Source organism: Eutrigla gurnardus, assembly GCF_963514095.1.
Source record: "Eutrigla gurnardus genome assembly, chromosome: 2".
Lineage (NCBI taxonomy): Eukaryota > Metazoa > Chordata > Actinopteri > Perciformes > Triglidae > Eutrigla > Eutrigla gurnardus.
Window position 1 is genome coordinate 11,752,761 of NC_139916.1, and position 21,804 is coordinate 11,774,564.

Genomic DNA, 21,804 nt, shown 5'->3' on the forward strand with positions numbered 1-21,804 from the left:
AGCATGTAACTGAAAGAACAGGATTGTGTAGGACATCTCAGCCACCTCAAACTTTTCATATATTCAAAAATAGAAAGTTTAAATTCTGGCAAGTACTTCTTTGTATTACTCATTACGATCATATTTAGACCCGCTCACTCTTACCCAGACACGCTTGAGCACATATTTGTGCTCTTGTTGCTTAACGACACGTTTGCTGCCTTGGAGCGACTTCACAGACAGCCTGTCAAAATCGTGTGAATGGCACCTTCTTGTAAAGGTAAATGTTTCATCTTCCACATTCCCCTCAGTTAAGTGTCTTCACAGATCATCGCCGGGTGTGTCAGACCTCGCTTGTTTCAATGCTTTTGTTTCCGCCTACGCAGACTTGGCCAATTTTTTTTATGTTTTTCATTGCAGGACCAGACTAGCCGAAAACCCTGACAATAACATATTTTAAGGCCCACAGACATGATAGATGAGACAGGCCACCCCATAGGATATTACCATTTTTCTGCAGTGCCTCCTTTCGTCCGGCTCTCCCTCTCAGCCTGGTGCTTGAATCCTATAAATACTGAAAGAGTGGCACCCTTTGAAAGTTTGCTCAATTTTAACACTTGTCTTGACAGCACATTTTTGTTGTTCTTTTTTTTTTTTTTTGCTCTCCCTGCAGACAGCAGCGTTTGCATTGAAGCTGGTTTTGTGACAGCGACACATTCATCATGTAATAAAGTGATGCAAGCTGTTACAAAATGCCAAAATGAAACTCGGTGACTGTACAGTAGCGAAGAGGCATTGTAGCTATTTCAGGGTTGTTTCTTTGGCTTCAATGCTGATTATGTCCTTGCTGATATGTGTGTGTGTGTGTGTGAGTGAGATAAGGGTTGGAAAGCCATTATTTCTTTTAGTGGTGATGGGGTTTCTTTTTGGATAGAAAAAAATGATTGTGTTTATGTGCCTGTGTCTACAGTAGCTTTTCTGCTGATGTATGAATGTCTTGTAGCAGCATCACATGTTAAAATGTTAATCATTTCAGCTGTTATCATAAGAAGGTCCACAAACATACAGTTTAATCTCTGTTATGTTTACAGAAACATGTATTACCTTTCATAAAGCATATATTATTATTATATATTTGTCATATTATATTTGGTCTCCCTGCTTGGATGTCTCACAGTGTGTGTGTGTGTGTGTGTGTGTGTGTGTGTGTGTGTGTGTGTGTGTGTGTGTGTGTGTGTGATTAAGACAAGAATGGGCTTATAGATGCATGTTTATTCCATTTGAACAAGTTGCAAGAATGATTATTATCAGTCATTGCTCTGTATTTAACAGTCTTTTACTGCCACCTATTGTATAGTATATGTTACTTAACAATCTTGAACAGTTTATATTGAACAAATTAAAGTATTATTTTTGCTTTGCAATCAATTCTTCCATTACTTTTTTTTTTTTTTAAACACAAATACTTGGCACTATGTCTAAAGCAGGAAACATCCATGGAGCAAAAATTAAAAACAGGATGGCATCAATTGATTAAATAAAAGTAATAACAAATGATATTGATATAATAACATCAGATGATTATTACCACTATTGTCTATAACATAGTGCCAGAATTACAAATGCGGCCATTAAAAATACTGGGAAAAAGCAATAACAACTCATTTAATATATAAATCACAAGTGAAGTAAGAAGCCAAACTAGTTGTCTCTCATCCTGTTCATCCTCTTTTTAAATGAAATGTTAAACTGAATTTCGTGTATATTTTTGAACATGAATTAAAGTGGTCAGTGCAGTAAAATGATTACCCACTGCCTCCATCAGGTATTGCAACCAACAGTTGCGGCTGATCAGGCGACGAACGATTTCTCTAAGGGTGGTTTTCAGAATTGAAAGTTTTGAAGGTTGTTGGCTTCAGACCAAGCAGGGTGCTGAGAGCCGTCCATCTCTGTGGCGACTTGGTTGCCCCTTGCCAGCGCGTGATTGGCCCCACCGATAGTAGCATTACAGTCGGTGCAGCGTCGACTCTCCGTCGCCCCTCCACACTCCGTTATAATATAGATGTGGCCATTGGGACATTTGAACCAATGTCCGGGCTGCATTTTCAGAGCGGAGACAATCATCCTTTTCTCCTCCTCTTTGATCCCCAAGCCTGTGCGTGGAACCTTGTTGTCGAGCTCCTTCATGGCTTCTTTCACTCTGTGTTCGTCTGTCTCAGTAAACTGGCTGCACTTTTCCAGAACCTCTGTCATCGTTTGTACCTCGGATTGAATGTTGGCACTCTGTCCTCTCAGGTCTGCCGCCTGGCACCGGGCGCCCAGTTCAGCCAGGAGGGTGATTCTCTGCAGCTCTCTCTCCAAATCGGAGACCTGCTGGTCTGTGAATCTTTGGGACCAGATATTGAGCCAGTGCAGAAACTGCTCAACATACTCTCCTAATCTCAGGCTTCGCAATCCTGACATATGTTCCATTTGTATTTTCTTCAGCTTTGCAACTCTTGTTAGGAAATGCATTTTGTTTTCCAGGGCCCATAGATCTTTTGCCGTTTGATGCTTTGCTCCCAGTCTGGTAATGATATGAATGTATTCCTCTTGGCTCTGCATTTCATCGAGGAGAGGGTTGACCGCCCACTGATTTCGAAGGGTCTCCCTGTGCCCATCAATCTCCTCCTGACTTCCATTTATCTTCACCTTTACCATCTCTATCTCAGCGAGACAGCGCTTGATGTGAGATCCGTAGCGTAGATTCTTGCGGATCGGCGTTTTACACTTTGGACACTCCTTCAGTTTTATGGCCACCTCCTCTCCTTCGTTCTCCTGCTGGTTGTCATTGACTCCCATGTGTTTGTCCATGGCTTTGTATTCGATGATGTGTCCACAGTCCTCCAGCTGAATGAAGTACGCGTCGGGCTCATCCTCGGTGCCGAAGAAAATCTCTGTGACCTCTTCGCGATGGCAAATGCGACACTTGCTCGGACATTTGTCCCCGCACAGACCAATGCACGGGTGGCCGCAATCCAGGGTGTTGGCACAGGGCTGGGTGCATGGCTGACGGTCGCACGGCTCGTGGCAAAGCTTGCTGCAGCTTTGGTGAGCGCACTGCCAAGGGCAGGTCTCCATGCATGGAGTGCACGGCTGTCCGCATGGCTTCATGCACTGACTGTGCACGCAGCAGTTCTCACAAGGCATCCTGCAGGGGGGGCAATTCATGGTGCAAGGGTCCCGGCACATGTGGGAGCAAATCAAGAGGCGGTTGCAACTGTAGGAACACGGGCGATGAACGCGTCCCTGAAAACACTGGCCACACGTACCGCTACAGGTGTGGCCACAGTTAAGTTGTTGCTCACAAGGTTTTCTGCATTCAAGCTTCTCGAACTGGTAAAAGCACGCGTCTTGCTGGATGTGGCCACACTTCAGTTCGGAGTCGACCTTGACCTTGCATTGAAATGTCTCCGGGTCTTGGTGGCAAGGAACCATCTGCTTGTGTTGACACCTGGGTAAGATCTTCTCAACCCTCACCTGACAGTTCTCTGGACATGTTTCATGGCACAGACGTGTGCACGAGTGTTTCAGGTCACATAAAACCTTCTGGCACTTCTTGACACACTTATACTCCTTGTGCTCGGGGTCGTAGGGATGGCAGACACTGGCGCAGACGTGGCCGCAATCCAAGCGGAATTTGCAGGGCTCGGTGCAACCGCCCTTAGGGGCTTGTTTGAAATCGTCAGCGTTAGACGCTTGTATCTGTCGATGCGGGTGATTCTGGCAGCAAAGGGTCAGAGCATTCCCAATCTGGTCCTTCTCCCTCAAGGTGTGAAAAATGTTTTTCCACAGCTCGGATTTGCTCAGCATCGCACTGTCGCCAATGCAATAGAGACCTTTCTTGGCACGAGACAAGGCTACACAGACACGATTGGCAATGTTCAAAAAGCCCATTTTACCCGCCGGGTTGCTGCGGACCAGAGACAACAAAACAATGTCATTCTCTTCTCCCTGGTACTTGTCCACTACGTGCACTTTGACCCCGGTGAACTCCTTGGCAGGCATTAGGGTGCGCAGGCAGTAGAGCTGGCCAGAATAGGTAGTGAGGATGGTGATTTGCTCTGGTTTGTACCCCTGGAAGATAAGATAGCGGCAGAGAGAGACTACGAACGTCGCCTCGTGTTTGTTCTTGTGGCTTTTCCCATCTTTGATCATCTCTTCTGGGTGTTTGTGCTCCACGAAGAATAAATTCGTTTTAAGGCCCTATAAGACAGCATTTATTAAAAGCATATTCTATGTCACGCTTTCATATTTATCACAATTTTATGAATCTTGTACATGTTACGACTTTTACTCAAAATATAATCGAGAGACTATGCAGAAAAGTTGTATCCACGCAAGCAGCTGAACAGATATCCACTGAGGAGAAATCCAAGCAGAATGGAGACAGCAAATATAATACACACCTTGATGTTGTCGTAGCGCAACACAGAGGGATGGTTTTCCAGCTCTGCATAGATATGAGGGGTCAGGAGACGGGCGATTTCGGGCCGCATGCGATGCTGAACATCAAACCAAAACACCAACAGAGATCAACCCAGGCAATCACATACAATACAGAGGCATACACAAACAGCAATCCAAGCGGAAAGCTTTAAATGTCCTTAACTAAATCATTTGACATGTTCTGAATTGATAGATTTTCCAATAAGAGAAACAAAACAATGTAGAAACACAAACCTGATAGTCAAGTCTGACAAAGGGAAGTCCCATCTTCACGAGCCTCTCAAACATGGACATCTCCAAGTTGAAGTTCTTAGCGAGTTCATATACTGTGGCACTGGGGCGCAGCTAAAGAGGGGGGGAAAATCACAATTTCATCAAATTATTCAAACACTTCACTTTTAGTGACCTAAAGTATAAATGAATGGCTTAGTTTTTTTTCCCCAACACTAACACTTTTATGATCAATATAGCATTTGAATGCAAATTTTGTCATCACTCTAATGCCTTTTTCTATCAAGTGGTGATTACATTAATTTGGCCGGGAATGCATGTTAACTTTCTGTTCCTGCCAAGTTTTTCACTGTTTTGTCTGTACAGTGTGTGTGTGTGCAAACATAATTTAGCTAGAGGACAGTGTGATTGTGCATGTACAGTATGTGGTAGGGGTGTGGGGGAGGCGCGACAAATTCTGGTATAAATGTGTAGCATTATGTTCCGCTCGATTCAACACCAAACCTGTGATTAATGAACAGCACAACAATGCCAAACACTTATTTTACTCTGAGAGTGTGATCATCCACCTCCACTTAATGCACAGTCACTAAAAACAAAGCTCTATCAAATGCCGTTAAACCCATACACTTTGTTGCGTTATCAGAATACCTAATCTTGTTTGTGTTTTTATACAACACCTTGTACACCTGTACTAATTTAATTGGGCAGCTGTTCAAATTGATAAATCAGAAACACTTAGATTTATTCATTTTGCACATTAAATTGCACCCGCTTGTAGGGACCCTCAGGCACAGCAGAAAATTACTTTTTTTAAGTGATGAAAAAAATTATTGATTTCCAAGCTCTGGTAACAAAAACAGCAATTTTCTATTTTTTTTCTCTCATAATTGTACTTGCTAAACTTACAGTGTGACTGTAAAGAGAAGGTTTGTTTGTGTATTAAAAATGCATTCATAAAAGTGTGCATAAACACAGTACAATGAGCCAATGGCAGGAAAAGAGATGGCAGAAGTTAGACAGCAAGAAGAGACCAGGACAGAATATTGGGATGTGTGAAAGAGTTGTGTGCGGTGCAGATTGCTAGATAGGCTGCCAGGCCACATGTCCTTGGCAGGCCCTGACACGTCGTTGTAATGGTCTAGTGATGTCCAGCACATCACTCCTCGCTCTCCATCTTTTGTAATGGCCGGGATGTTTTCTTGCCATTCCCCCAAGGCGACATGCACAAACATACTGACAACCACACAAATACATGAAATCCCTCATGACAAGGATGTCCTTTAAATGTTTTCGTCTAGGCATGTAAAAAGGGGTAATTTCAGTCCGGGAATAACGGCTTATTCATACACCAGTGCAGAGTCTAACAGGTGCTGTACGTTAATATAATAGCAAAAAACCACTTTGTTATGTTAATCTTGCACCTTTTTTCTAATAAGACCGAGCGTCTCGGTCTCACCCCCTATTGGTCTGCGTGGGTTCTGACCTGCTGGTGGTCTCCGATGAGGATGAGGTGTTGGCACGCTTTGCTCAGCGTGGTGACGGTGTGGGCCTCGAGAACCTCCGCAGCCTCTTCTACGATCACCAGACGCGGTTGGACTTCCTGCAGAATTTTGCGGAACTTGGCCGCCCCTGTCGTCGTCATGCCGATAACCTGATGGGCAGAATATGTGTTCATCAACACAATGCTGCTGTTTTCAGAATTAGATATATGAAATTTTATTGCCAGCCTATTTAATTGGGTTCTTATTGGTTTTTATGTATTATTATTCACGTTCTTAGAGATAAGAAAATGTATACCACTCTACTCACTCCACTAATATATGAAATATGCAGCTACAGCAGCTGGTTGACTTAGCGTAGCACAAAGACTGGGAACAGGAGGAAACAGCGAATTTGGCTGGAAATTCAGCAAAAATCTGCATAAAGTTTGCTATTTAACACACGGTTCTTTGTCCGTTTCATCGGCACAACAAGAATTCAAGTGTAAAAGGGACAGGTTGCACTTTTATGGGGGCTCTGGGCGGGGACTATTTCTTGGCCGGGCGCAGTAACTCCCAGGGGTGATCGCTAATTGCCTGGCGACCTCACCTCAGCATCGTCGGTCACAGTGATCGACAAAGGTTTTGTGCTACTTGCTACTAATTTGTGCATTACGTTACTTTGAGATATCCTAAAAACAGCAAGTATTTAGTGTCGTTTAGTTTGTTGCTCCAAATATTAAGTTGAAGGCTACATAAAGCTGATCACATGAAATTATTATTTTTGATGAAGTAGGGGATCTTTAAAAAAAAAATTACATGCATGCTACCATTACTGCGGTTATACTGTACCTTGGCTCTCTTGAGAAAGCCGATGTTCTGGTGATGTCGTACATGAGCCAGTCTGTCCACTGCCTCCTGGTAGTCCTCTTGAGACTCCAGAGCTTTGGAGCAAAGTTCTGCTCTGTAGCGTGCCACCCACAACCTGCAGACACAAATGTGACAACTAAGCTGGAAATCTCATCATTTGCTCTGCATCTAGAAGTAAACCCAAAGCAAAAACAAAAAGAAAGATATAAAAAAATGATGATGATGATGCTGTGGTATTACTTTAAGTGTAGTTAAACAATTAGAGCAATACATATTGCCCTAAACAATAATTACATCTATGTAAACAAGAGTCTTTACAGTCCTGTTATGTAATTATGTCTTGGCTCTCTGAGGTGAGAAGATCCTCCTGGGAGACATTTTCCTGGTGAAGAGTTGACTTAATTATACACACGGGGGGGAGAGCAACGTTGTTAGCGCGTTATTAGCAAACAAAGGAAAGAAAAGGTGAAATGCAGGGCAGACCAACCGATAGAGTTTCCATCTGTCAGGTTGGCTGAGTCTCCAAACATCCAGGACAGCGTACTCCTCAGCATCCGTCATGGCCGAGCTCTCCTGGACCTCTTGAATGATGTATCTCTTCATCTTTTTCTTCTGGTGCCGTTGCATCTGTGCAGATCAGAACAGGGTCAACTTTGAACTTCAGGAACCCTCAGCTCGTCAACCGTTTGAAGCTAGTCTAGAAACATTTTTGTTGCTCTTTAATTCAAATTGATCAAATAAAAAATTAACATTAAAACGAGGAGGGTTAATGGAGGGTGACAAGGCTACTGGGTATGTTATATATGCACATAATGACACATTGACTCCTCTCAAACCAGTCTGCTCTAAATCTCTTATTACCTGCCATCCGTCCTCGCTCTGCTCAGGCTGTATTTCACCTTCATCCAGGTTCATAGCCAGCATCTGTTCCTCTACCACTCTCACAATCTTCTCCAAGTCTTCCTTCTTTCTGATACCCCGAATGTTGTCTTCGATAAACCGATCTGCCAGGATCTGATCTGCTTCCTCTGAGATATCGATGAGGCCTTCCTCCGCATCTAGGAAAGGTCCTCAAATAGTAAAATAGTTGACGCTTCATTTTTCATATTACATGTGTAAAAAGGTCTCCCTACTCGTATAGTTGTCCTGCATTGTTGTACTGTCTCACTTGTGTACATTCAGAAGAATACAGACAACTGCAGATAGCTTCCATTTAACAGAAGTTATATTTTCCACAAACACACATTTTTAGACGGAGGTTATTTTCAAATAAACTCTTCAGTGGATTATTATAAGTGGAATCCATTTGTAACACTTTCTCAGAATCAATCTTGAGGTGTGCTGTAGTAAAAAACGCATGGGGAGTGGTGATGCTAATTTATAATTTAGAGTAAAAGAAAGCAGTGCTGAACTGGTTTCCACTTGTATGAAGGCCTCAGTGGAGGAAATCTTGAATTGTTCAAATCATCTATTCACACTGACAAATAAAATCGCTGTTAAAGAATCAGTGAAAAGAAGCACATTATCATCATCTTCTTCCAGTTTCAGTGGAGGGCCGCCTCCATCAAAAGCCTTACCTTCGTTTCTATCTGCGTTCTCTGTCTCCCTCTGCAGGACGATGGAACCCAAACCCAGCCACTCCATCATCACACTGGACTTCTTGTCACTCTGGGTCAGGAAGCCATCCAGCGTCTACAAATCATTTCATCAACGGGGGAACCGATGAGTTTACACTGGCTTCATCTATTCTATTTTGCTGAATTTACACATATACACAAAATGTTTACTTTTTATTCCCTCACCATTTGTGGGCGGTTCAGACTTCTCCAGTGTCTCCGCGAAATGAAATTCTGTAAGAAGCTTTCGCGCAGGACTCCTTTCATGGAACACTCCAGCTTCATGGTGTGAGCCTGGATCGCCCTCTCCTCGTCACACAGCTGGGCGTAAACCTGTGACACGTTACCAATACAGTGATAAGGTGGCGCCGTCATAGGATGTGATACACTAATTGTTATTATTTACATTACGCAGATCATATTTTGTATTAGAATTTCTCCGACAATAAATTAATTAAATGTTGTTGCCATATTAGAGTCAAATAGGGAATTTAAGATTGCTTTCTATCACACCAAACACCATATTTTAGGAATAAAAACTCAGAAATCAGCCTTCAAATGATATGTGCATAACGGCCTCTATAAAAACCTTAAGAATATAAGTTTGGGGAAAAGCCTTTAAAATATATTTTTTTAATTATATCCATTTTGAACAGACACAAATAAAAAAACGGACAGTAAAATATACATATATATATATATATATATATATATATATAAAAAGATGTAATAGTGTATGTGGATACATGTTGATAAGCATATGAATGTGAGACAAAAAGGTGAGGTACAAATGCACATCAACATGATAAATGTAAGACTTTTATATGACAGGCTTAATTATTAGGAATGACTTGAACCCATTTAATTCTTTCATATATCCTCAGCACACGTGGAGCAGCTGGAAACATCATGCCATGTTCACCCTGTAGGTCAGTCAGCATGAGAAGCTCACCTGACCATAGGCTCTCTGCAGGTGGTCCGGCAGGCTCCGTTTAAAGTCAGGTGACCGGCTCAGCTCCCTCAGATTGAACTGCTTCAGGATCTCACTGTTGCTGCGGCCTCCAACTCTCACTATTCCGGTTTTCATAAATGTATGAATACCTTAGATGAAGTAAAAACACAAAGAGGTTTCAGCATATATAGAAAAATATATTAGTCCTTTTGTTGAGGCTGTGTTTTTAAATCCAACACTCAAACAAACCTGTCAAGTAAGTTGGATATTATCGACATCGCCGCTTACCTTCAAGGAACTGATCCAGGGCATGGTTAGTGTAGCACACTACCAGCATTGGAGCCGAGCCATATCGATCATTGGTCAACAGAGCTTGAGCAATCTTAAGACCAACGTAGGTTTTCCCTACAAAAAAAATGGAAGATACCCAAGTTTTAATGGAGTTTTGTCAAATTACAAAATGTTTTAAACACATTTTACAGTTTTTCGCATATCCGTGAAGTCATCCTTCCAACATCTCACCGGTGCCAGGAGGTCCCTGTATGATGGCCAACTCCTTTGTGAGGGCCAGCTGGAGGGCTCTCATCTGAGACTCATCCAGCCCCAGGTCCTCCTTTCCTGGCCAGGCCCGCGGCTCCAGGCTTCGGAAGGGCCGTATACGACGCTTATGAGCAGGGAGAGCAATGGCCGACAGGTCATAATCATCCTTTATTTGCAGATAGGCCGGGGGTCGCACGTCTGTGTTGCACTCCACGATGTACCTGGACACATTATGGATAGGAGGATTACATCTTTCAGCGTCTACCATCTCTGTTAAAGGAGACTGCTCATTAATCGGCCCCTTGTTAAACTGTTCTTTAGTTACCCATCATGAGCGACTGGTCGTAGTAAGGATTTAACCACAAAACCAGAGTCTACTGAGCGAGGGTGATGCCTCTGAATTAGACTTCTAATTTCTTTGAGTATTCCAGGGTGCTGGAGAGGAGAATTAGGCCGATAGTCGAACCTCGGATTCAGGAGGAACAATGCGGTTTTCGTCCTGGCCGTGGAACACTGGACCAGCTCTATACCCTCCGCAGGGTGCTTGAGGGTTCATGGGAGTTTGCCCAACCAGTCCACATGTGTTTTGTGGACTTGGAGAAGGCATTCGACCGTGTCCCTCGTGGCATTCTGTGGGAGGTACTTCGGGAGTACGGGGTCGGGGGCCCTCTGCTAAGGGCTGTTCGGTCCCTGTATGACCGGAGCAGGAGCTTGGTTCGCATTGCCGGCAGTAAGTCAGACCTGTTCCAGGTGCATGTTGGACTCCGGCAGGGCTGCCCTTTGTCACCGGTCCTGTTCATTATTTTTATGGACAGGATTTCTAGGCGCAGCCGTGGGCCGGAGGGGATCTGGTTCGGGAGCCACTGGATTTCATCCCTGCTTTTTGCGGACGATGTGGTCTTGTTGGCTCCTTCGAGCCAGGACCTCCAGCATGTCCTGGGGCGGTTTGCAGCCGAGTGTGAAGCAGCCGGGATGAGGATTAGCACCTCCAAATCTGAGGCCATGGTTCTCGACCGGAAAAAGGTGGCTTGCTCCCTCCAGGTCGGGGGGGAGTTCCTGCCTCAAGTGGAGGAGTTTAAGTATCTTGGGGTCTTGTTCACGAGTGAGGGAAGGATGGAACGCGAGATTGACAGGCTGATCGGTGCAGCGGCTGCAGTAATGCGGTCGCTGTATCGGTCCGTCGTGGTTAAGAGAGAGCTAAGCCGAAAGGCGAAGCTCTCGGTTTACCGGTCAATCTACGTTCCTACCCTCACCTATGGTCATGAACTTTGGGTCATGACCGAAAGAATAAGATCCCGGATACAAGCGGCCGAAATGAGCTTCCTCCGCAGGGTGGCGGGGCGCTCCCTTAGAGATAGGGTGAGGAGCTCCGTCACACGGGGGGAGCTCGGAGTAGAGCCGCTGCTCCTCCACATCGAGAGGAGCCAGTTGAGGTGGCTCGGGCATCTGCATCGGATGCCCCCTGGACGCCTCCCTCGGGAGGTGTTCCAGGCATGCCCCACCGGGAGGAGACCCCGAGGAAGACCCAGGACACGCTGGAGTGACTATGTCACCCGGCTGGCCTGGGAACGCCTTGGGGTCCTCCCGGAGGAGCTAGGGGAAGTGTCCGGGGAGAGGGAAGTCTGGGCGTCCCTGCTCAGGCAGCTGCCCCCGCGACCCGGTACTGGATAAGCGGAAGAAAATGGATGGATGGATGGATGGATTTCTTTGAGTTTTTTCCACATAACCTTTGTCCCAGTTCAGTGGCCGCATCCTTCGGGGGAGCGTGACATAAACATTACGTAATGAAAATGGAGCCAGAGATCATGTTTTGTTCCTTTATATTATGATGGAGGATATGCTTCACCGCCGGTGCCATTGTCATTGCGTGATTTATTTCAATCGAGAGTGCGTTTCTGCCACGTATCCCCGTTCCAGATCTGCTCGCAGTTGCCATGTTGTTGCTTAAAATCGGCTGCACTGAACATCGGACATTAAGTAAAAAAAAAAAATATGATAGATATTATGGAAAGTCTTTTTTGTTGCTGATAACTCCCATGGTGCACCTCTGAAGGAAAAACTGTTGTTGAGAGTTATTTCAGGTAAGTCACCAGAGAGATGTCTGGGAGACAGATGGCCGACAACGTGTCTCGGATAATAGATTCATTTTTGGTATCTGTGAAGGGCAACTGGGAGTGCAGACAATAACCCAACTTTTGAACTCATCCATGCGTGACAGCTTTTTGGGAATACCCCGGCGATATAATGAACTCATGCCAATTAAAAGTGCGATTTGACGAGCTTGCCTCGTACCATTCCTCCCTCCGCTGTCTACACAAATCTACATGTGAACTCATTTTGGAAGTTTTGTGGGATTCAATAAAAAATATGACCTTGAGGCGAAAAAATGTCAAAATGTGGAACTCCTCCGCAATTAAAGACACACACACACACACACACACACACACACACACACACACACACACACACACACACACACACACACACACACACACACACACACTACCTCTGAAAGGGCAGGTTGTCCTCCTTCTGCTCCTGTAGGCCACTTAGCACATGCCGATAGGCCTCAAAGTAGGCAGTGGTCTCAACCATCAGAAACACCTGATCTTTCTGTGAGATGATACAAGTTTAGTTCTTGTGTATCAGTTTCATTTAAAAGCATAACTTGTGACTAAATGCAACTTAAAACCTGACAACTCCATGTACATTTCAGTCATAGCTTTTGTTGTTTAAAGCGGCTGAAATTAGAACCGTAAATAATCCCATCAGCCACATTTGCACTGCCCACCTCCATAGTGGCCAACTTGAATCGGCTTTCTTCGGTAAAGGAAATGTTGACCTGTCCCTTCTGGAGGTCTTTGGGATCCCGGTCCGTCACTGTGGCAAACAAGAAGCTCTCAAAAAGATCACACGACAGGCAGACCAGGGAGCCATAGATCAGCCTCTTGGAGTTCTCCCAATGCAGAAACTGTGGGATAGACGGACGTAGGAAGCGTTATTAGTATGTGTTAGTATCTCATTCCATTTGCCATTCAAATAGCAAAGTCTATATCCATCCAAAACACTAACCTTCAGCGGCTCAACGTCAAACTGGACCACGTAGGCGAGCCCACTTGACGTGCACTTGGGCACCACTAGTCTTGTGTCGAAATAAACTAAGATGTCATCGAAGCGCTTCGTCTTCAGGTTACTTCCCTCCTCCACTTGGCTGCGACGCAACTCCTGGATCCCCTCCCGGAGCGGCCGCACAAAGTCCTCCCTCAGCAGCCGGAAGTGCGTGTCCAGGTAGAGTTCAGTGTTTGAGTAGCGCTGGGAGGTGAGGTTGGGTCTCAGGAGGGGCTTTTGTTCCTGATGGAACTCCTCAGGCGTTGGGTAGATGGGTATGAACCTGAAGTCTTGCTGGTTGTCTTCCCCTGGGTTAGAAAAACATCCCAAATTATATTCGTAGGCGTTGGCTTGAGGGTGTGGTCTCAAAATGTTTTAGAACAGCATTTTCAGTAAAGATATCAGGCTCTGATCTAGGTCCTCACCTCCAGTGGATAGGAGGGCATAAGTGTCCCTGTCTGTGCGCAGGGTGCCATCTCTGGATTTCTCCTGGAGGTGCTGGATCATGGCCCGAATATTCTCCAATCGCTGCTCCGTTTGATGCGGGATTCTCACCCCCATTTCCGTCAGGGTGATGATGGAGGGTTGGAGCAGCGTCAGGAGCAAACCCACAGCCTGGGCCGAGCTAGCGGGGCAGAAGCTGAGGACCTAATGAGCATATGTTGAGGATGCTTAGTTAAAAGTATATTCAACTGTGACAAATTCAACTATCGATTCAAGAATAGTCGATTGGAAAGAAGCACAATCTGGCTAAACATAATAAGGAACCCAACAGAAAGGGAGCTCTGCAGGCTCCACTTAATTATTTAATGCTTACAATGTGTTTTTACTTAATTCTTCCTCCAGATGAACTCACCAACTGATTGGTTTCTCCCATTCATTCTATCCCCGACTTACCTCGGACAGGATAGTGAGGATGTTTTCCAGGTCCTTCGGGTATTGTGCCCTGCGGGTGGGGTTGGACTCTGACCCCATGCCCATCACATAGTGGGGCAGGACGGTGCGGAAGAATCCTGATTTTTTAAGGATGCCAGCCAGGTGCTGCAGGATGCATCTGTCTGACTGTGATGTGAAGGCTTTGCTCAGCACCAGGCAGAGGAGTCTGACGAGGTCCGGCTTCATTGTTGTCGCACTCAGGTCCTCTTCCAGACGAGCGTTGAAGGACAGGGTCATGGCCACGACAGACGGATCTTTTGTAGAGAGTTCCTCCAGTTTTTTATAGCCCATTCCATGATAATTTCTCTTTGACCCATCTCTCTCTGACTCTTTCCCTCCATTTCCACCTGTCCCTCCTCCTTTCATTCTGGCTCCTCCTCCCTGTCTTCCTGCATCTCTTTCACTCACTCTCCTTGCATCTGCTCCTCCTCCCCATCTTCCTCTGCCCGCTGTGCCTTCCCCTGCTCTACCCTTACCTGCATCTCCTGCTCCTCCTCCTCCCCATCTTCCTCTGCCCGCTGTGCCTTCCCCTGCTCTACCCTTAGCTGCATCTCCTGCTCCTCCTCCTCCCCATCTTCCTCTGCCTGCTGTGCCTTCCCCTGCTCTACCCTTAGCTGCATCTCCTGCTCCTCCTCCTCCCCATCTTCCTCTGCCTGCTGTGCCTTCTCCTGCTCTACCCTTAGCTGCATCTCCTGCTCCTCCTCCTCCCCATCTTCCTCTGCCTGCTGTGCCTTCTCCTGCTCTACCCTTAGCTGCATCTCCTGCTCCTCCTCCTCCCCTTCTTCCTCTGCCTGCTGTGCCTTCACCTGCTCTACCCTTAGCTGCATCTCCTGCTCCTCCTCCCCTCCCACCGGTCTCCTTCCTGACTTTTTTTCTTGGACCTGGGGGGGATAACATTCAGATACTGAGACCTTGAAAAGTAACATGTGTTTTCATTTGATTGCCTCAACTGGATATTTACCATTAGCTCCACCATTGAACTGGTCCATGTGGTAGTTGCTGAAACGTAGGTTGGAAACACTGAGTGGAAAAATTAGAGCGTGAGAGTGAAGGCAACACATTTTAGCATGGTCACACAAAACATTGAGGGATGCCTAATTGATTCACAAGCAGCGGTGTAAATAGTCATAATATATGATTATGATGTGACTTTGATTCTCTCTTTACATAGCAACTACTCCTTTGCTGCTATACTGATACTATAAATGTCCCTTTAACATCCTGTTTTATTTTGGCAGCTCTCTCTCTCACGCACACTCACATCCTGCTGCTGCAGCCACTCCTGTGTTTGTTGGTATTGGTATTTCCGGTTATTCATTTCCTTTTAAATCCAATACATTTTAATCCAGTAAACTTTCTGGTGTTGTGTCCATCATTATGTTTGAGCAAGCTGTAACATAATATTGTTCTTTTTAAGTTAAAATGAGTAATACAATTGTGTAAACTTTTACAAGTACTGCATTTAACGTCTTATTTAAGTAAAAGTAGGCTGCATAGCTACAAAATGGTAATATAGTGGAGTGGACAAATTGTGCCTTCTTAATAAAAAATATTTTATTAAATTTGTTTTTATTAATTAATTCTGAATTAAAATTGCTGCATGATATGCACTTTAATGCACCTTTTATTCCATTGCTTTTTGGGAGGACTAGGCTTAACATAAGAGTGGTTGTCGTGTGCTCTACAGAACTTGGATAGGTTTCTATTCACCAGAAATCTCATGACAGCTTTGAACCACACGGTGGGTTATGTCACAGATCTGCTAAAACAAATCTATTCTTTCTCTATATTTAGCATATTTTACGCAACGTACAGAGTGAAAGACAGAAATAATCAACTTACCTCGGCTGAAATCCACTTGGAATCAATATGTTGGAACCAAGTCCAGCTTTCCCAACAAAGCAGGTGTTTGCTGGGATCACAAGTCTGTTCTCCGTCTCTGCCTCAGCTGGCTGCAGCGTCGGGGCAGCGAGGTGCCACTTAAATACTCTTGTCAGTTTCGTTTTCGTTTCATCAGAAGAAGAAACCAGACACAACACACCCCACACGGGGAAGTCGACATGCAAAACTATCCAAGCAGTGGATAAAGATCGGGGTGGCAGGAAGTTCGGTCCACCTCTGAGGTTGGGGGGGGAGGGGCTCCCTAGACCCATTCCTTTCATGAAATAACTTTGACCATTAAATTATCATTTCCTAAAGCATCCCAGCCCCAGCATTGCCTGCATGACTAAGATAGTACAATCTAAGGTAGTTTTGTCCCCTCCTTAATATTTAAGTTGGTTAGGGCCCATGGTTCGTCTTCTTCTTCAGAGGTAGCTGCGGTACCGACAACAGAAGCAAGCTTGCGGCAATTAGCCTATCATTATGGAGAACAGGAAAAGCCAGGTTTAAAACAAAGAAAGGCACTGGAGCAAGATGCTGCCAAATGTGCCAAAAATAACTGACCTGTTTAGAGGACAGCACAAGCAGCAGCAGATAAAGACAGAGAGAGGGATGTGGTGGATAATGATTAATTAGCGACGTAGCTAGCTGCTAAATAATTTAGCTAGCCTATGCTACGTTTGCAATGCCAACATCAGCATGTCAATTGTATTAGCTTAAACCAATTCATCATTAGCGTAGTTTATTTTGTTTAGCCACATAACAAATCACAAATATAATTTGTGAAAACCAACATGTAAACCCCAGCATGACTTGTAAGCCCAACCAGGGGCGCCGAAAAGGGGGGGTAAAGGAGACGGATTCTAGGGGCCCATGATTGAGGGAGGCCCAGAGAGGCCCCTAATGATGATGAAATTATAATACAGAAAAAATAATGACACTAAGTAATTAACTAACATATAATCACAAATGTTTTATTTTCCATGTCCTGGTAACAATAACTTTATTTGTTTTGGAAACATCAACGCCTGCAGGGCCCCCCCTTCCCCCCCCTCTATTTACGTAAAATGGTTCAGTCCACTGGATCAGCTGCAGGTAGCAAGGTGGTGTCACACAGCCCACAGATTGTATGTAAAATAGCATCAAATTTCGCTGCTGTGTTGGGGGGCCCTGTAAAGATTATTTTCATGGGGCCCAAAATCCCTAGCGGCGCCCCTGAGCCCAACTGCCCAAGCAATAAAATAACTCCTTCTAGCATCAGAAGAGATAAGCCAGTCCGACACTGAAGAGGCAAGGAGTGAGGAGACAGAAGATAATCTGCTTTTTTAAATGAACATAAGCCTATTTCATGTAAAATATAAAAGACAAAAGAAATGTGATAAAATTGTAAATTATATCAAGATATTCAGAACGGTGTCAACATGGATGATACTGTAGCCTACCAGAGACGGTTAACTGTAGCTTTGATGACCTACTGATAGCCTGTTCAAGTTATTTTGTGAAGTGGCAAGCCTGGCCATAATCATGATGCCACCTTGGCCTACATAAAAAGACAATGCGTGTTATGCAGTAGCTAAAACAACCCCATAATTAAATATTTGTAGCCTCAGAGCAGCAGTGCAGCCTGTTTGATGCTGCTAGTTCCTTTTGACTCTCTCAACCACTCAGGTTGCTTGTGAGAGGAGCTTCTCAACCTTGAAATTTGTGAAGAATAGGCTACGAAGCTCACTGTCACAAGAGCATTTGGAGGCCTTCATGCTTGTATGCACTGATAAAGAAATATGTCCATAGACAATGAAACAGTGATAAACAAAGTCACAGAAACCAGTGCCCTGCTCAGGTGACTTTTGATGCTGTAGATTCTTTTTTTGTTTTATTTCAAATTCCAGTTTTTGTTAACTTATTTTCATTTACATCTTATTTCATGTTTATGCTACATGGTTAAGTGACTTTTTTCCTGGATCCAATATCCAATCAAAATAGAGGATAGTAAGAGTTTTGTGCCGCCTTTATTTATGTATTACTTCCACCACTGAAAAAAGTGAGCCGGTCTGGGCCAAAAACTCCCGGGCTGAAAATAGGTCCCACCCCGGCCCTGGATTATGCCCAGGAGGCCTTCCAACCATTGCATGTCATTGCAGGGTAAAGCAATGACATGGCAATGACAAGCCACTCTATAATTGTTAAGGCCACCTCCACCTCCAGATAACAGAGGTGGCCGTAACAATAATGTAACCAAGTAACTGACAGGTAGCTTCAATAAAGAGCCTGCAACAGTCAGTGTGGGTCATGCCATTTATCAAATAATATTTATAAAAAAAACTAGGCCTATGCACAGGAATGAAGGAGGAGAAGACATTCATACCACAACTGGGAGACCAATCACCTGCTGATGGAAAGCTGGGAGCAGTCTATGAAAAATATAACACTTAAAATGAAAACCACACTTATAAATACAACACTGCAAACATTAACACTCTCTAAGTGAAAACTCCCAGCATCCAGACCCACCAGAGGACTCCCGAAATATACAAAGCGGGGAGACGCCTCCTATTCGTCACCTCCCATCATCTTTGGCCTACGTCATCATTCGGTCTGAGCAGGGAACCTAGCAAAGGCTGAGTTATCCCATTGGTCGCTTCCGTCAATAGAAACATGTAGCCGTTAAACCACCAGTCTTTGCTGTAACCGCGTCGCTGTCAAGCGGCGTTTACGAACTGTCAACCCGTTTCGTCGGTAGTCCAGATAAGTACGGCTGTGTGGCTGAAAAAATGGCAGTTTCAGAACGAGGACAAAGTAGCGTTAGCTTGATAACTAGCTAGCACTGATTAGCTAGTTAGCCAGCTAGCTGTCGGGCCGTGTTTGTTTTGGCTGGGCTTTGCTAATTAGACAGCTAGCTTCCACTTTGGCAGCCACGAAGGGGCTAAATCGAGGTTAGCCAAGCGCAGGAGAGGATGGAAAGTAATGTAATATAAGAAAAGGACACATCAAGAAGTTGAGAGAAAATGAGTAAGTCTAGAGGTGCTGGTGCCTCGTCGGCTATGAATGGAAAACAGGGAACCGGTGAGTGTGGCTAATGTTGTTAACCGCTAACTGTCTTCGTTTTCGGCATTGTATGTATCATATATATCGTATGTTTTGCTCAAAACCAGTCTCCAAATGTTTTGTACTGCCGAAAACGTGATCGTTTGTGTCTGTTGCTGTAGTTGCAGTTGCTAACCGTGTCCAACGTTACCTCGGCAATCTTCGGGTAGCTACGTGTACAAGTACCGTTGTCAAACTGTTCCGAGATCAGAGTAAGCACCGTGTTTGTTTTTGCGGTGTGTCAGGCTGGGACACCAGACGGAAGAGGAAAACTGCGGACATCACGCAGGCCCTGAGTGTGAGTCCAGTGGATGTGGCTGCTCTGAGGAGGATGGCTATCAGTGAAGGTGGTCTGCTGACTGATGAGATACGCTGTCAAGTCTGGCCTCGGCTCCTCAACGTCCCTCCTCACGTCCTGGAACAGGAGCCAGGTATCAATTCAATTAAAAAAAACTGTATTAAAAAATGTGTTTTGAGCAGAAGCAGGTTGTCTCATACACGCATCAAACAAAGAGATAGACACACCAAGGAGCATTGAGTGGAATTAATGAGTAAAAATATATATCGTACAAGAACCTATAGAAAATTTAGAGAGTTCCTGTGCAAAAGGGATTAATGATTTAGAGAAGCGGTTTGTCTTACAGGCTTGTAAATCTGCGTCCTGAGGGCAACAAAAAAAACATCACCTGCAAGAATGTGACCTGGGGGAGGTCAAGATAGTCTCTGCTTTTCGGAGGATTTGCTGATTGCAGCAGGAACTCAAGTCCCTTTGTTTGACTCCAGTAATCTTTGAGCAGGTCCTGACAATACTGTTCCTGACTGAGAGGCTATAAAACCATCAGATAAAAGGAAAAACACATGATGCACTCAATGAAAGCGTGATAAAAACAACCGAGGATGACAAGCCTGACAGAGAAAGCTTAACTTGTGAAGGAAGTGAATTCTTCGTTGCCCTCGTTTTACAATAGATTCAGTGTTAATGTAAAATTCAAGGTGGTCATGTTAGATTGCTACACAAGTCGAGCCATATAGCCTACATATATAATATATGTGCCATCGCAGATGCCTTTCCCTTTCCCACTATGCTGCTGATTGTGACATGTCTTGTCTAGAAAGGGTAGAGCGGGACAATAACAAGGACTACAACCAGGTGCTGCTGGATGTCCAGCGCTCGCTACGGAGGTTCCCACCTGGTGAGCAGAACCTTACCTTCCTCAGAAAACGGGTTAATGAAGACCTGCTGTGTATATTCCTACGGATATGGACACACTAGCAGGCTGTGCACCATTCCACAGTACCAAATCTAGAGATTTTGGCTGACAAGTTAGTGTGTTTAAACACACAGTATTGCAAGTTCTAATTTATAAATCAAAGGTTATGTTTTTGAAAACATTCGAGGTGAGAAATTGGCAATGCAGAATCTTGATTAATATTTGATGAGTGCTACCTGGTTTTGTCTGAATTCACAAGCTGATCGACAGCTGCGTCAGAGACTCCTCTGCTCTGATTGGCTGTTTTCTATTTTCTATTAGGAGTAAATTACAACAAGCACTGTTTCTACTGAGGTCGTACGCCAGCATAAGTCAGCATGAAGGATTTATGACTGAGTTATTGGTATTATTGGGAAAAGTTGTCTTCTCTGCCATTTTAGATAGTGGAGTCATTGATGGGGCGTCATCAAAACTACATAAACTAATATTTTATTTTGGGTGGACTTGTACAGGTATGCCAGATGAGCAGAGGGAGGGTCTCCAGGAAGAACTAATTGACATCATCCTCCTAGTTCTGAAACGCAATCCCCAGCTGCACTACTATCAAGGATACCATGACATTGTTGTGACCTTCTTATTGGTCCTGGGAGAGCGCCTTGCAACTGCTCTCGTGGAAAAGCTCTCCACGCACCACCTCAGGTACATAGGGAAGCAACAATATAGGATTTTATTACGCATCGGGATGAAAAACACTCACAGTATTCGATCGTGGTAAATTTCCGTTATATTTTCATAAATATCATCATGAGTGACTTGGAGAGAGATCTCCAAATACACAATTAAAAAATATTATTTAAAAAATGATGTATCCTTTATTAATGCAGGGAGACCAAATTAATCATGATCATCTTATTTAGGATGACTTGTTTTTCACTTTTCACTACAATAACATTTTTTTTTGTATCTTCCTTTTCCAGTATGTTTTAGTGACATTAAGAGTTTTTAGCACATTTTGATGGTGATCAGGTATTTTGTAAAATCTATTTTGGCCAAGATAATTGAGATGTGAAATTGCCTACGTGTATGTACCACGTTCTCAACATCAGCCTTTTTAATAGTTCTCTGTTTTTTGGCCACATGTCAGAATGGAAAAACGCCCTTTCCTTCCCTGCCCCCTCCTTCACATCCCTTGACAACCGGCTTTTGTGCACTTCAATCACGCTCTCTGTTTTCGCCTCTTTTCCAGGGATTTCATGGATCCTACCATGGACAACACGAAGCACATTCTTAACTATTTGATGCCATCATTGAGAGGGTCAACCCTGAGGTGCATGACTTCATGCAACAGTAAGACTGCTATTTTGGTGATAACTGCAAATTATATTCAGTCCCTCATAAGAGGTTATCTGTGAGACATGACTTTGTTG

At 44.3% G+C, this 21,804-nt stretch overlaps 2 protein-coding genes across 2 annotated transcripts; one reads left to right on the forward strand and one right to left on the reverse strand.

Moving 5' to 3' along the window:
* Positions 1–1,172: 1,172 nt before the first annotated feature.
* LOC311021678 (NFX1-type zinc finger-containing protein 1-like) lies at positions 1,173–16,183 on the reverse strand. Its single transcript, XM_084022390.1, has 19 exons — positions 16,044–16,183; positions 15,163–15,221; positions 14,163–15,082; positions 13,691–13,913; positions 13,230–13,573; positions 12,949–13,128; positions 12,664–12,770; positions 10,140–10,378; positions 9,906–10,022; positions 9,618–9,766; positions 8,852–8,998; positions 8,627–8,741; positions 7,911–8,119; positions 7,537–7,676; positions 7,032–7,164; positions 6,185–6,352; positions 4,702–4,812; positions 4,428–4,523; positions 1,173–4,224 (listed from the first exon to the last, which is right to left on the reverse strand). The coding sequence occupies exons 2-19, from the start codon at positions 15,188–15,190 to the stop codon at positions 1,864–1,866; spliced, it is 5,787 nt and encodes a 1,928-aa protein (XP_083878516.1). The 5' UTR covers positions 15,191–15,221; positions 16,044–16,183; the 3' UTR covers positions 1,173–1,863.
* Positions 16,184–18,685: 2,502 nt separating this feature from the next.
* Positions 18,686–21,728, forward strand: LOC311026493 (TBC1 domain family member 20-like; the record flags this gene model as incomplete). Its single annotated transcript, XM_084030088.1, is given in 6 exon segments — positions 18,686–19,145; positions 19,412–19,597; positions 20,279–20,359; positions 20,890–21,076; positions 21,624–21,679; positions 21,682–21,728. Coding segments are annotated over 6 exon segments (615 nt in total). The 5' UTR covers positions 18,686–19,087.
* Positions 21,729–21,804: the final 76 nt, after the last annotated feature.

Coding starts and splice junctions, on each gene's coding strand:
- LOC311021678 (XM_084022390.1), bottom strand. CDS start 15,190: ATGGACCAGTTCAATGGTGGAGCTAATG. Junction 12,771..12,948: donor TCAAGTTGGCCACTATGGAG/GTGGGCAGTGCA, acceptor ATCATCTCACAG/AAAGATCAGGTGTTTCTGAT. Junction 4,225..4,427: donor TGCGCTACGACAACATCAAG/GTGTGTATTATA, acceptor GCTGTCTTATAG/GGCCTTAAAACGAATTTATT.